The sequence below is a fragment of the Neovison vison genome, chromosome 12 (genome assembly GCF_020171115.1).
Source record: "Neovison vison isolate M4711 chromosome 12, ASM_NN_V1, whole genome shotgun sequence".
Lineage (NCBI taxonomy): Eukaryota > Metazoa > Chordata > Mammalia > Carnivora > Mustelidae > Neogale > Neogale vison.
In genome coordinates, this window is record NC_058102.1 from 68,278,177 (window position 1) to 68,293,079 (window position 14,903).

The following is a 14,903-nucleotide window of genomic DNA, read 5'->3' on the forward strand; positions in this document are numbered from 1 at the left end:
GTTCAGCTGTTTGTGGTCAGTGGAAGGCGTGAGGGTATGTGCAGTTTTATTGGAGGACAAATGAATGAGAAGTCAAATCAGAGACAGACAAACCAGGAGAGACTCTGGTCTCCAGGAAACAAACTGAGGGTTACAAAGGGGCGGGGGTGACGGGATGGGGTAACTGGGTGATGGGTATAGAGGGGGGCATATATGGTGATGAGCACTGTTCTACACAACTAATGAATCACTGAACGCTACATCAAAAACTAATGATGTATTACATGTTGGCTAATTGAACATAATAAAAAAAGATTAGGGAATTTACATTCTAAAAAAAAAAACAAAAACAAAAAACTCAGAAGACACAGAAAGAGAGCAATCCCATTTTGGAAATGATCATGTTGGTCACTAATGTGTTTTCCTAATTACCTCAAACATCATTGCTTTTTGTGGATTTGGAATACGAGTTTTTTAATTCCAATTGGATGAAGGAATGGGAAGTGTATTGGCAAACATGCTTCTCTGGATGAAACTTTCTGTTTCTTCTTTCTTTTTCTTTGAAGTCATAGCAAGACTCCTCATGAGCTTTTCTCACAAGCATTATGAAAGCAAAGCTGTAAAGTCCTTGGGTTGAGGGTAGGATTAGGATGCTAGCCACCACTTCTGCGTTTTCCTGTAATGCCTGTGTCCTCCCTTGTAGCTCCTTTCTCGTAGAGTTCATTCACATTATGGTAAAAGAGCCTATTGGTGTGACAGCTGGTAGGGGCTTCCTGGGTTCCAGAAAGACCTGGGGCGGATGTTATCAGAGCTCCCACAACTCATTGTGGTGCATCCTGGGAAAGCATTTCTGAGAACAGTAAACTTCCATTTTTTAAAATTTGTCATTTTTTTTTTTTTAAAGATTTTATTTATTTGACAGAGAACACAAGTAGCAGAGAGGCAGGCAGAGAAAGGAAGGGAAGCAGGCTCTGCACTGAGCAGAGAGCCCGATGCGGGGCTCGATCCCAGGGTCCTGGGATCATGACCTGGGCCGAAGGCAGAGGCTTTAACCCGCTGAGCCACCCAGGCGCCCCTAAAATTTGTCATTTTGAAATGCGTCTGCAGCCTCTGTACTTTGTAGGGAAGGAGCCAGAGTAGAGCTGGTGCTATCCTTTCCCATCTTTGTGCTTCCGCGGTCCTGCTTGCTGTCCGGTTCTGACCAGCTGGGTAGGATGCCTGTTTCTCCAGCTGGCGTGTGTGTTGACTTAAAGACTTTTTTTTGTGCCAGGAAACAACGTCATGAGAACCATCCATGGGGTGGGAGAGATGATGACCCAAATGGTACTCAGTCGAGGCTCTATCTTCCCCATGAGTGTGCCTGACGTTCAGCCCAGCATCCACCCTGGCAAGCAGGGGAGCCCCATAGAGCATGAAGATGTGACCGTGATGGACACCAAACTGAAGATTATTGAGATTCTGCAGGTACGTGGCAGAACGGGAGTGAAGGAGCGAATACCCAGTTGTGCATCTCCAAATCACTGGGAATATTCTGAAATGCTATTGATCTCATTTATTTCTGTTAAGTGAACGGCACTATTTAAAATGTTAGTGATATGTTCATTTCCATTAAATGTATTTCTGATGATATCTAACAACTGTGGAGTGCTTTGAGGGTCACAAAACCTCTTTCATACACATTTTCTCATTTAGTATTGACCCTGATTTCATTTTACCTTCACTTCAGGGTTTCAGAGCAGGCAAACTTGAGACTGAATTCTAACTTGATTTGTATTTTTAATTGAATTGGGCATATAATTCTAGGTATTCAGATTTATCATTGTTGCAAGAAACTCAAATGAAATTTTATTTATTATTAACAAAAATGTTAATATTGGTCTCAGTATTTTATATAAGGGACTATCTCTCTTTGTGTTTTTGTTTCCAAGAGGCTGAGAATAATAGATGTTTTTAAAATGAATATAGTTTAATACCGAGCTCTATGAATTTAAAGGAGATAAATTATTATTTCATGCCCACTGGTTTAGTGAATAAATTCCCTATTACTGTAACTGTGAATTCTTAACATTTTTTTTAAGTTTGGGAATAGTTTTATGATACTTTAATTGTAGCATTTATTCCAGATTTGGAGAATGGGGCCTGGAGTTTTCAAGAATCTATTAAGATTCTGGATACAGTTTACTAAGTCTTTCATCATAATTTAATGTAAACTGAGCTAACAGAAGTGGGTTAGTAGTCCTGGAAGGATCTGTACATTTTTATTTAAAACAACTAGGCTTATAATCATAAAACTTTTCACAGTTCCTCCAGAAATTCCAAAGGCTGAATCCTGAGAAATTTTGTTAGGCCTCCGAACCCCGTGTTCATGACCCTGAAGAATCACTTGGTTCCCCTATTCTGAAACTGAGAACAGTAGTGATCACCTGACCTGTGAACCTACTGAGCCCATAGCTTCCCGTCATCCTACTCATGGGATAACCTCCAAGATATGTGACCTTGTTTTAGCCCACAGTTATGGAAGTTTAGCATTTGAAAAACAATCTGACAGCTAACAAACGAGGAGATGGAGCTACTGCAGTGGGGCCCATGCGGGGCTGACCTGTCCTTGCTGCCTCTTTTGGGCTTTTAATATATTTCTTGTTGAGCCTCTTTTCTCGTTCTGGTTTTTGTGTTGCTGTGTACGGGTCTGATCCAGTCCGTGTTCCTATGTGCTGCTCTTCCAGATGTTTCTGTCTTAGAAACTCCCTCTTCAGGAGTTTCTTTGGAGGCGCCTTCATGGCTTAGTCCATTAAACACCTGCCTTTGGCTCAGGTCATGATCCCAGGTCCTGGGATGGAGCCCCTCGTCAGGCTCCCTGCTCAGTGGCGAGCCTGCTTCTCCCTCTCCCTCCGTCCCTCTCCCTGCTCGTGCTCTCTCTCTTTGTCAAATAAATTAACAACATCTTTAAAAATAAGAGAGAATTTCCTTAGAGCCATGTTCCTCATACAAATCTCCTGCTTCCTGCCAGCTCTACCTCTTCACAGGGTCTTCCTGCCTTTCCCCCATCATTTTATGTCTCTATCTCTCTCTTTGTATCTCTCATTATTTCTCTCTCTCATTTTCTCCCTCAGTCTGTTTTTTTAAATATTTATTTATTTATATGAAAGAGAGGGGCTCCGGGACTCAATCTTGTAACTTGAGGTCATGACCTGAGCCCACTCCAAGAGTCAGATGCTTAACCTAAATGAGGCACCCAGGTGCCTCCCCTCCCTCTCTGTGTCTTCAGTTCTCTCCCAACTGTCTTTGCTTTTATTCTTCCCTCTGGCCCTTTCCTACCTTCCATTTATTTTTTACAGTTAAATATATTAAATATAATTAATTAATATTTAATAAAATTTATTAAATTTTAATTTAATTTAATAAAATTTAATTCAAATTTTAATAAATAAAATTTAATAAAATTTAAAATTTATTTAAAAATTTAATAAAATTAAATATATTAAATACATGAAATATATCAGAAGATGAAAGTTTTACTTTGGGATGTATTTATAAAATACAACACTGTGAGCACTAATCTTCACTAACTGAAAGTAAGTGTTTCATTAATTAGTGTCTTACTCATGTGCTCTTTACATAGGTTTTTTTTTTTTTAAACCTTTCTTTTCAAGCATGTGCCATCCAGTTTCTGTTCCCGTCTAAGACTGTCAAGTCCAATGGCCCTTCTCAGCTCTGTTTTCCCACAATCTGTCCCTTGCTTTGAAAATGCTCTTTAGTTAGAATCTACCCAACCATTATGTGTTGCAGTACATGGTAATAAAAGAAACTCCTTGGTGTTTGTTTTTCCTTCCTCATTATACATTCTTCATAGGCAAGGCTTACCCTTGACACCCCTTTTGTACCCTCAGCACCTTTCTTAGTTCCTGGCTTCACAAATGTTTGTTGAACCTAAGTGACCATAGCTGACACAGAGCATGTTTCCTGCCCATAAGAAGCATAGCGGGCTATCAGAGGAGAGAAAGAGAGAGGCAGAGGCAATAATAGAAGTATTAGGTTGACAGTAGACAGGTGTAAATCATATTTTAGGTGAGCAAAAAGGAGAAAAATGGATCTAGACAGGGAATCAGGGAAAGCTTCGTTTAAAAAGGAGTTTAAATTGAATCTGGGAGGGTATCTGGAAAAACTGGTGACTCTAGGGTAGAGGAGAATATTCAAGGTAAGGCAGACACTGAACACATGGGAGAAGGCAGGAGAGAAGCATCTAGTGCTTCTGGAACAGAGCAGTATGAGAAGGAGTGAGAGGAGGAGGAGGAGAAAGGAATGGGGGAACAGGGCTGCTTCAGGAACCACAGAGATCCTGGGAGATCAGGTCAGACAGTACCATGTGTGACCATTACTATTCACTGTCCAAACAAGGCTATTTTCAGAGTGCAGGGGGCATAGATAGTAGTTACGCTGGGACAAAATGTTACACCAGGCTTATCTCATGCAAACTGGGATGGGTGGGAACCCTGTATAAAACCACTTCTCTGTTGTTTCCCTTCTCCACTCAGAAATCTGCAGCACATATTTTCTTTCTTGGGTCACCACTGAATTTTCTATACTACATGATCAAGCCCTCAATACTTTTCTAATTGTGTTAACAGTGCTATATTTTGTTTTCCCAACTCAGACTTTGGCTTCTTCAGGGCAATGGGCTCCAAGTGTTTGCACTCTTCCTAGTGCCTAGCACACATGGGAACCTTACTGACACTTAGTTTCTGCCAGTGTGTTAGTTAAGGAAGACAAGGACAACTGCACAACCCAAGGAAACACAAACACCATTGAGGTAATCCATGGTATATTTGGATGCTGTTACTTCGGCTGTCCTTTTGTAGCCGAGATCCAAGACTCACTGTGGTATAGCCGGAGTCCATACTATTGTACCTGGAATTTTGGCCTTTCTGTGTGTGGTTGAAGGCCATAGCTCCAGCACTCTCCTCCCAGAGCCAAAGGTAACTCTGCAAGGGGCAAAAAATTGTTACCTCTTCTTCCAGACTCATTGGATACCTTTATCTGGAATATTCAAAGAGTAATCATGGGAAGTCAAGTTTTCTTCTTCCTAGAAAACTGCTTTGGGATCTTACTGACATTGGCTAATGGAAATGTGTCACTTCTCTTGGTTTTATGACTGATAATCATGTGTGCAACTGAGATTTCTAATTAGTTCATGTGCAACGTTTAAAGTTTTGTTGTTGGTGTAATGAATTGTAGTTTTAACCACTATGTTAAGAAAATAAAAGTATTTTTTTAATGCTTTTTGTAGTTTATCCTGAGTGTCAGACTCGATTATAGGATCTCGTATATGCTGTCAATATACAAGAAGGAATTTGGAGAGAACAATGAGAACACGGAAACGTCTGCCAGTGGCTCTCCAGATACGGTACTACCATCAGGTAGCTCCTTTGTGACAATATTTGCTCTGTAGCTTTCATATTTTGTCTATGAGACAGAAATGTGGAAATAATATCCACCAATGACATGAAGGGATGGAGACAGAGCAACAGACTTGCCTAGGATGCTGGGAGGATATTTCCAGTTACTTGGTGCTCCGCCCCTCGAATGCAGTTTATTTTGCCATCTTCACAGCTCAGTGAGGTAGAGGTACTGTTTATCGTGCCATTTTATAGATAAGAAAATCGAGGTCAGATGGGGTAAGTGACTCACTGAAGATCAGGAAAGTAGTAGAGCAGGGATTTCTTCTGAGGTCTCCCCAGTTTCAGAGCTTGAATCTTGTAAGCATCATTCTGTTTTGGTGAAAGTCTAAGGGAACCTTTTTGCTTGATCAAAGAGCTGCATGAAATATAGCTGTGGGGAAAAAGATGTTTTGTAGGAAGCTGTTGCCCAACTGAAGAATAAAGACATGGTACGCCCCGAAGGTCTAAATGGGGGTATTTTTGCGTGTGTGTGTGTGTGTGTGTTTTTACTTTGCATGGTTATGAACTGGTACTCTATGTCAGTTTTTCACATTTAAAAAATGTGAGAATGAATCCAGTTTATCTCTGTGTATAGGAGCATAGTGAAGAAAGAGCATAAAAATTGTTGTGGAAATTTTGTGGCTGTAGAAAGTGTCCTATGAAACCTAAGAAATATTAAATTTCCATTTTTCTGGGTGGATCAGGCCAGTAACAGCAGGCTAGAAACTATGTCGTATTAAAGATTTAGCCAGGTCACAGAATTCTTTTTCTGAGGAGAGGATTTGTACACAGATACGAAATTTTCTTCTAACCACAACCACCATGAAAATATCAGGTATCCTCCTCCTTTTCACCCATCAATCAATTTGACAGGAATGATTCAGTGATTGTAAGGGTGTAGTTAAAATGGATGGGAGACCCATGTCCTCGTCTCCGACTCATTAGTAGGATTGGAAGGGCAGCTTGCCTCTGTAGACGGAGTTAAGCTTTCCTAAGGGACAGGGCACTTCTGGTATCTTTGCAACCGTGTTGTTTTTATGCTTCCCAGAAGTATAGAACCCTAAGGGGCTATTTCCAGGAATGATATGGCAGAACCAGAAAATCTTGTTGGCGGTTGCATTGACAGTATCATAAAAATTATTGGCTCTCAGAAGCCAGACTTCTGGAAATAGAAGCTCTAAGTGTCATTAAAGTATGGAGGGGAACCCTCAGAAAACCAGTTCTCTCTGATTTACCTGATCTCTTTCATTGGTTGAGAGAGCTTTTTCTTTTTCTTTTTTTTTTTTTTTTTAAATCTTGCTCTGTTTTCTTTTTATGCTTTAGGGATAAGAAATAAATAATGTACTTATTTAAACATTTTGAGAAAGATATCCTCAAAATATTAGTGGTGAGGGTGGGTGAGGAATCATGATTGGTTCACATAAAAAAATTAATGTCCCATAAGAAGAAGGGATGGAATTTTAGAAGAAAGTGTGGGTAAAATGATCATGTTGTTTGGAAGTACCATATAGTAATAAGGTTCATTATTGCTATATTTTGATTCTTTAAAAAACATGTTTGAAAAACACCCTTCCATATCATCACCTCATTAAATAATATATATTTACATGTATGTGTGCGTGTGTGGAGTTGATGCATATAGATACATCTAGAGAGATGAAGCAGCTTTTTGAATGGTCCTTCTAGATATGTCTTCGACTATAGCAATATAGATTTAAAATGTAAACTTCTTTTAAAACATTGATCTTTAAGTGTAATTAAGAATTGTGACTTTTTAAACTGTTAATTGATATTTGGTGGCATAAAGAAATTAAGACAAATATTTTGGGTATGCTAATATTGATATGAATACTGTGACTCCTAAATAGGATAAGATAAAGAATGGAATTTGCCATTTGTCTTTACAGCTATTGTTCCTGATATAGATGAAATTGCAGCCCAGGCAGAAACTATGTTTGCTGGAAGGTATAGTAACACTTATGTATCTTTACCTTGTGGCTAAGGTTTTGCTTAGAATTCTACTGATATTTTGTTATTGTTTACCTCCCTATACTTATTTAATTTTAGATCCTTTATTGTTGCCAACATAATTTCTGCCAGAAATGAAGTTGCTAATTTACTGTAGAAGAGAAAGCATAGCTTTTCTTTAGGTAGGTCAGGGGGAAAAGACGAGAGAGATGAGATGAGCGTACGGAACTTTTCCCTGAATTCTTTGCTTTTCTTTCCTCAAATAATGACAGCACATGGATGCCCTTTAAGTCCCTTGGTATAAATAGCACTGTGTCTTGCAAAACATTGCTTTCCTGCATCTGAGAAATTTGAGGCAAGAAAGTGACTTCTTTCAATGTTATCATTAACTTCATTTTTGAGAAATAAATCTATTTTCTTCCAGTTGGAAATATCCATGATTAAAGGAAACAAAATACCTCTGGTATGACTACCTTCCTTTGTTTTCAGAAACTCTGACATTTATTGTTTTTAAGTTGTTTCTTTCTTTCTCAGAAATGAAACTAATAGCAGTAAAAAGGAAAAGTAAAAAAGCCCTAAGGTGTCTAAGCTACAAATTATTTTTTCTTACGTTCATTTCTTTACACATTTGCCATGAGAACATAAACAATTTCACACCAAGCCCTTTGTTGCCTTTTCTTGGGTTAGAAAGACAAACAAGAATGAAGAAGGGAACCCAAAAGGATTTTTTTTTTAACTCTAGTGAACATTTGGTTTAACTTTTTTTTTATTGTTTTGACAGTTTTTGTTGGTGTTCTTGTTGTGTTTTCCTATTTAAGTATTTCATTATTCCCAGGAAGAGACAATAAATCAGTGCATGATTTTTCACCTTAAGACAAACTGAGGGTTACAGAAGGGAGGGGGGTGGAGAGATGCGGTAACTGGGTGACAGGTATTAAGGAGGGCATGTGTTGTGATGGGCGCTGGGTGTTATAGGCACCTAATGAATCATTGAACACTGCATAACAAACTAATGATGTATCATATATTGGCTAATTGGACATAAGAAGAAGATAAAAACTTAAAAACTTACTAAACTTCAAAAAAAAAAAAAAAAAAAGGATCTCTTATCCCATGCAGTCTTGCCCAGGATCTAAATATACCAAGCACAGATTGTGGCTCTGGTGATGACTGTGTGCACATGGATGTGCGGGCACATGCCCATGCCCTTGTCCTTCTTTGCCGCTCATCACCTGTTGGTGAGAGGTCTCTAGGGCTCTGGAGAAAGTTAGTTGTTTCTATACATCCATCTTAGTATTTTTTTTCAATACTAGAGTTGAGATTTTTTTGGATCCATTTTTGATCCAAAATTATTTTTGTCTATGTTGAGGTGAGGGACTCATCCTGCTTTGTTTGATACTTTCCCAGAGCAAGCCCTGAAAAGTCCTCTGCCTGGGATTGCCTTCAGCCTTGGGCAGATGGGGACGGTTGGTCATCCCTGCTTTCATGGACAAACCCAAGTTTCCTTTTGTCTGTCTTTATGTGTGTGTGTGTGTGTGTGTGTGTGTATGTGTGTGCTTTGTTTCTTTATCAGTTACATGAGGGAAAAAGGTAAAATGATCTTCCTTTTTACATTTCATCTTTGAGGGGGAGAATGATATAACTGAGAATGTATATGCAATTTTAACCACATAGGAGTAATTTTTTTGGTAAATATAAGTTATTTTAGAATGATTTTTGGTTTTATAGAAAGGAGAAAAATCCAGTTCAACTTGATGATGAAGGAGGCAGGACCTTTTTACGTGTCCTCATTCATCTGATCATGCATGACTACCCTCCTTTGCTCTCAGGAGCCCTACAGCTACTGTTCAAGCACTTCAGCCAGAGAGCAGAAGTCTTACAGGCATTTAAACAGGTAAGACTGGGGAGCCCTCACTGGGGCCACGGCAGATGCTCGGAAAATATTGTTTATAACATTCCACCCGACTTCACAGCTGCAGAGTTCATGAGACTGTGTTTCTTCTCCTAGAGACATTTTCTATTTTTAAAGACAGATGTGGTCTTGTCCTAAGCCAAAACATGATCTGTTTTAGAAAGAGTTCCCCATGAAATGATTTTCAGTTAATATCTTTAACATAAATGACAGGCACAAAGATTTAGGAAGGCACTGGGGGATAAGACCATAATAAGAATTTTGTTGTCCCTGCTATTATTTTGACACCAGATTTTACTCATAAATTTGGTAGGGACAAGCAGTAATGCAGAAATATATATTTGGTGATTGAAAATGTGTAAATACCAAAGAAAGTAACTGTTTTGGATATAATCTTTTTCTTTGTCATCCGAATGACATCAATCTTGAGACTATTGGTGAATAATACCTAACTGCTTACATGTGTGTTCACTATATTTATGGTATTTAATAAAGCGTTGATCTTTGTTAAGGATGTTTTATAAGAATATATTAAAATATGAAATAATTGTAAGTGTAATTATACAAATAGATATAATTATGCATAATTTATATATCATGCAATACATAAAAATTATAATAAAAGTTTATAACATGAAGCTTAGACCATATCAGAATTTTCTTCTACTTATTTCTATATTTCTACCTCTTTTCAGATAGAGTCTTGGGAAAAATTAACTTTAGCAGTGAAATTAGAGTTAAGGTATCTTTTCTTTTGAACTACTCTTTAGTACTTTGATAGAGTTCACTTTTTAAAAATATATAATTCTTTATAACATATGACTATATTAGATTGTGTTCACAGATATTTCCAGGTAAGTTTTCATGGTCAATATACATCTAAACTATCCATAAATATTCTAGAAATATTAAACTTCAACTGATACACGTTTGTTAAAAGACTTGGGATTTTTTAACATCAGTAAAATAGGAATTAAGGAATTTCCATAAGTAAACTGAGGGTTCAAATTCTTCTGTTTCCAGGTGCAATTGCTAGTGTCCAATCAAGATGTAGATAACTACAAGCAAATCAAGGCAGATCTAGACCAGCTTCGACTAACAGTGGAAAAATCTGAGTTATGGGTTGAGAAGAGCAGCAGCTATGAGAATGGAGAAATGGGTGAAAGTCAAGTAAAAGGTGGTGAAGAACCCATTGAGGTTTGTTTTCAAGATATATTTTGAAGTAATCCAAACAATATCTTCTAATCACAGGCCCCATAGCCAGAATTATTCACAAAGAAAAATTTTATTCTGAGTATTGGAGCATATAATTTTCATTTGCCAAATGAATTAACTCCATAAGCCTTTATTTTGGTTAATTCTTATAGGTCTCATAGTCTTAAGCATAGTCCTATAAAGAGGTGAATTTTTGCTGTTATCATTCAATGTGACTGTTTATTGCCAATCTGTAAATCATTTCTTTCTTTACGGCTTACCCTTATACAATATGTAAAAATAGTTAAATGGGGCAGTATGCTTTAATGCCAGCATGAAAATACCAAAGGTCTGTATTTACTCTAAAGAGTGGTAAGATGGTGATCCTAAGTCTTCTATTGAATAGGTATTAGTTTTTGGTGGGTTAATTGTTGTTTTCACATTTCACTAAATACTAAATAGCCATTTAAAGTTTTCAAAGCCACGTTTTTGCAGTAATACTTGGCAAGCCCATGCCAACTTCCTAATTGGTAAGATATTGTTTCTTAAATTCCTGTCTTGTGTTTTATTTAGTTGTTTTTTAATCTGCAGGAATGTAGACTATTCAGAGAGGTTTACCTACCCCAGCTTTTCTGTTTGTTAGAATACCCAAAATATTGTGTAGTGAAAGGTAAAGACAGAGTGGGAGATAATTTCAGTCCTCAAAATGTGGAAAAGTCCCAAAGGGAAGTTCATCTGGTGGGTTACTACTTCTTCCTTGTCTCAGGACTACTTACCACTAATCTGCATAAAATTTTTAACTTAATCTTAAATGAGTCTTAACTTAAGTAACTTTTTTCTGTGATTTTATAATATAAGTTATTAGAATGTAGAATTCCTACTCCATATAAATTTGTTTCATGACCAGCTCTTTTGTCATTGTTGATAAAGAGTTCTTCTACAGCATATTTAAGAACTAAGAGGACATTTAACATTTAGGTAGTCCTTGCTTCACGTCGTCTGGTAGCAGACATTTTCCTACACGGCATCTCTTTTTAAATGTTACGACAAACTTTGGAGAGAGTTAGAAAGATAACATTTCTAAGGATGGATCAACTGAAACTCAGAAAATCCAAGGATTTCTTCCCTATCAAGTAGCTCTGTGTGACCCAACTGAGATTTTAACCCGGATCTTTCTGAGGATAAGTTCCAGGCTTTTTAATGTATGAAGGCAATTTCTGATATAATATTTAAAGATGCTAAGAGATGTATTATGCCTTTACAAAGCTGGAATACCTCTTTTGCAGATACATGCTGTGCTTATCTTCTGGAGAATAAACACAATATTGCTTCCCCTTTTAGAACATTGCATTTTAAAAAATAAAGAATGACTCTAAACCATAGGAAAATGTTCTTTGTAAAAGTTTGCAAAAAAAGCCATGTAAGAGTACAGATGACATGTTCCATGAAGGAATTTAGTCCCTCGTCTGTAGTTTAAATTCCTAATCTCTGAACGAAGTGGAGAAGGAGCCTCTACAGTGTATATCCATGGTATCCCCGGAGCAGTTTAATAAGCAATTTGTACTGATTAAAGAAAGAAGATGAATGAGTTGTCTGATTGTGGCTACCTTCAAAACAAAACTATGTTCCACGTGGGTTATAAGTTCATTTTTCTAAATACTTGAGATGAATAGAAGTCAATGAAGCTGGGATTTATTTACTCTTTGTTGTATACAGGATTTGTCTATTCAGAAATTGGTAATGATTGTAACTACTTGAACCAGGAAGTGATTTAATACAAGGAATTAAATTTTGGAAAGTCTGGAGGAGTACAGTTTGGAGGCTGCCACTGGACTGTTGACTTCAAGGTCAAACAGTCATAGGTACAATTCAGAGGTCTAGAAGCTGCTTTGGCTGCTGCCAACGCCACAGCTCTACCACCACTCCCTCACACCTGAAAAGCAGGTGCCTGGATGATGGAACACTCACATCTCTCAGGATTTTCTTCTTAGGCCTTCCAGCCAAAGGACAATGGCGTTGAATGGATAGGGCATTAAGAGCATGGGTTTTGACATCAGATTCCTTAGAAGATGCCACTAATTATATGTGTGACTTTGGGTAACTTATTTTACTACCCCCCCCTTTAAAAATATTCATTCAGTTAAAAAAAAAAATAAAAATATTCATTCAGCGGACATAATAATGGTACTTAGATCATGAGAATACTAGATCGGATGAGCAAATTTAGCACATGGCATGTCAGTTAATACAATGTCAGTTGGAAAATATAAGCAACAAGGTAATATGTTATTTACCAACAAGTCAAGAAGTAAGGCTCCAGCTTTAATTGATTTATTTTCTCAGTGTGGTCACTATGGACCAATAGACTTAATTTTGAGACTGATCTTTTCATGGGTGCATCAGGGCAGCAACATCCTGGACATTACATCTATGTACAACAATGCCAAAAAGAATATCTGTGCCTTTTTACATATTTCTGAGTGTCCTGTATAGGAACAAGGAAAACTTTTCCAGGCATCCCTTAGTAGAATCTATCTCATGTCTCATTGTCCAAAGCAGGGCCATATGTTTACCTCTAAACCAATGGATTATAAGATTAATTTAGCCTAAGTAAAGGATAACCCTCAAGCTCTAGAATACCTACTCCTGAATTACATGGGGGGAAAAGCTAGATAGTAGAATAAAACTGAAATCTCCTATCAAGGAAGAACAATGAAAAGCGACTGTTGGTCAGCAACTGACAGTGTCTGCCGAATTTGGTCGTCAGTGCCTGTTTGTTATTATTATTGGTTTTTATTATATGGTTTTTATGATGGGTATGGAGTTATGAGATCTCAGAGTTAAATTATACTCATCAGGGTTATGAGTCCAATTCCTGTTTGATACTTATTTTCTCTCTAAATAGCTCACATGAGTGAGATGTTTATCAAAACAGAACTTCCGTGATGGCAAATTCAGTAACTCTTGAGGTAGCACATTCTATTGAAATGAACACATAGCTTAAGAAATAGAATATTACTAGTAGGGAGTCCCTGGGATCCCTCCATGTATGCCGGATGAAACCGTTATTGTGAGTTTCTGTTCATTTCCTTGCTTTTCTTAACAGTTTTTGCCACAAGGATTTGTATTTCTAAAACATGAAAAAAGAATGAAAAATATTTTATTTAGTCTGTCTTGGATTTTTAAAAAAATTTTATTGACATATAATATATTACTTACCCTGGCGGGGGGTAAACTCACAGGTCTGTGAATCGTCAGACTTACACACTTCACAGCACTCACCATATCACATACCCTCCCCGATGTCCATAACCCAACCACCCTCTCCATACGCCCCCTCCCCCCAGCAACCCTCAGTTTATTTTGTGAGATTAAGAGTCTCTTATAGTTTGTCTCCCTCCTGATCCCATCTTGTTTCATTTTTTCCTTCCTACCCCATAAACCACCCCCTCTGCCTCTCAAATTCATCATATCAGGGAAATCATATGATAATTGTCTTCCTCTGATTGATTTATTTCTCTCAGCATAATATCCTCTAGTTCCATCCACATCATTGAGAATGGCAAGATATATATATATATACACACACGCACACAATGGAATACTATGCAGCCATCAGAAGAAATGAAATCTTATGAAGAAATCTTATGAAAAAAATGAAATATATATATATATATATATATCATATATATATCCCCTCCCACACACATCTTCTTTATCCATTCATCTGTTAATGGACATCTAGTTTCTTTCCATAGTTTGGCTATTGTGGACATTGCTCCTATAAACATTTGGGTGCATGTGCTTCTTTGGATCACTACATTTGTATCTTTAGGGTAAATAACCAGTAGTGCAATTGCTGGGTCATAGGGTAGCTCTATTATCAACTCTTTGAGGAACCTCCATGCTGTTTTCCAGAGTGGCAGCACCAGCTTGCACTCCCACCAACAGTATAGGAGGGTTCCCCTTTCTCTGCATCCTCACCAACATCTGTCATTTCCTGAATGGTTAATTTTAGCCAGTCTGACTGGTGTGAGTATCTCATTGTGGTTTTGATTTGTATTTCCCTGATACAGAGTGGTGTTGAGTGCTTTTTCATGTGTCTGTTGGCCATCTAGATACCTTCTTTGAAGAAATGTCTGTTCATGTCCTCTGCCCATTTCTCAATTAGATTATTCGTTCTTTGGGTGTTGAGTTTGATTAGTTCTTTATAGATTTTGGATACTACCCCTTTATCTGATATGTCATTAGCAAATATCTTCTCCCATTCTGTCAGTTGTCCTTTGGTTTTGTTGACTATTTCCTTTGCTGTGCAAAAGCTTTTGATCTTGATGAAGTCCCAATAGTTCATTTTTGTCCTTGCTTCCCTTGCCTTTGGTGATGTTTCTAGGAAGAAGTTGCTGCGGCTGAGGTCA

The 14,903-nt window shown here is 37.6% G+C and overlaps 1 protein-coding gene across 1 annotated transcript in view; it reads left to right on the top strand.

Annotated features, from left to right (window-relative positions):
* The window catches only part of ITPR2 (inositol 1,4,5-trisphosphate receptor type 2), a 498,632-nt gene that overhangs the window by 189,515 nt on the left and 294,214 nt on the right, over nucleotides 1–14,903 (top strand). Inside the window, exons 22-26 of the mRNA XM_044226478.1 lie at nucleotides 1,250–1,443; nucleotides 5,264–5,393; nucleotides 7,322–7,379; nucleotides 9,111–9,276; nucleotides 10,318–10,491. Of these exons, the coding sequence (XP_044082413.1) occupies nucleotides 1,250–1,443; nucleotides 5,264–5,393; nucleotides 7,322–7,379; nucleotides 9,111–9,276; nucleotides 10,318–10,491 (722 nt within the window). The remainder of the gene's footprint in view (nucleotides 1–1,249; nucleotides 1,444–5,263; nucleotides 5,394–7,321; nucleotides 7,380–9,110; nucleotides 9,277–10,317; nucleotides 10,492–14,903) is intronic.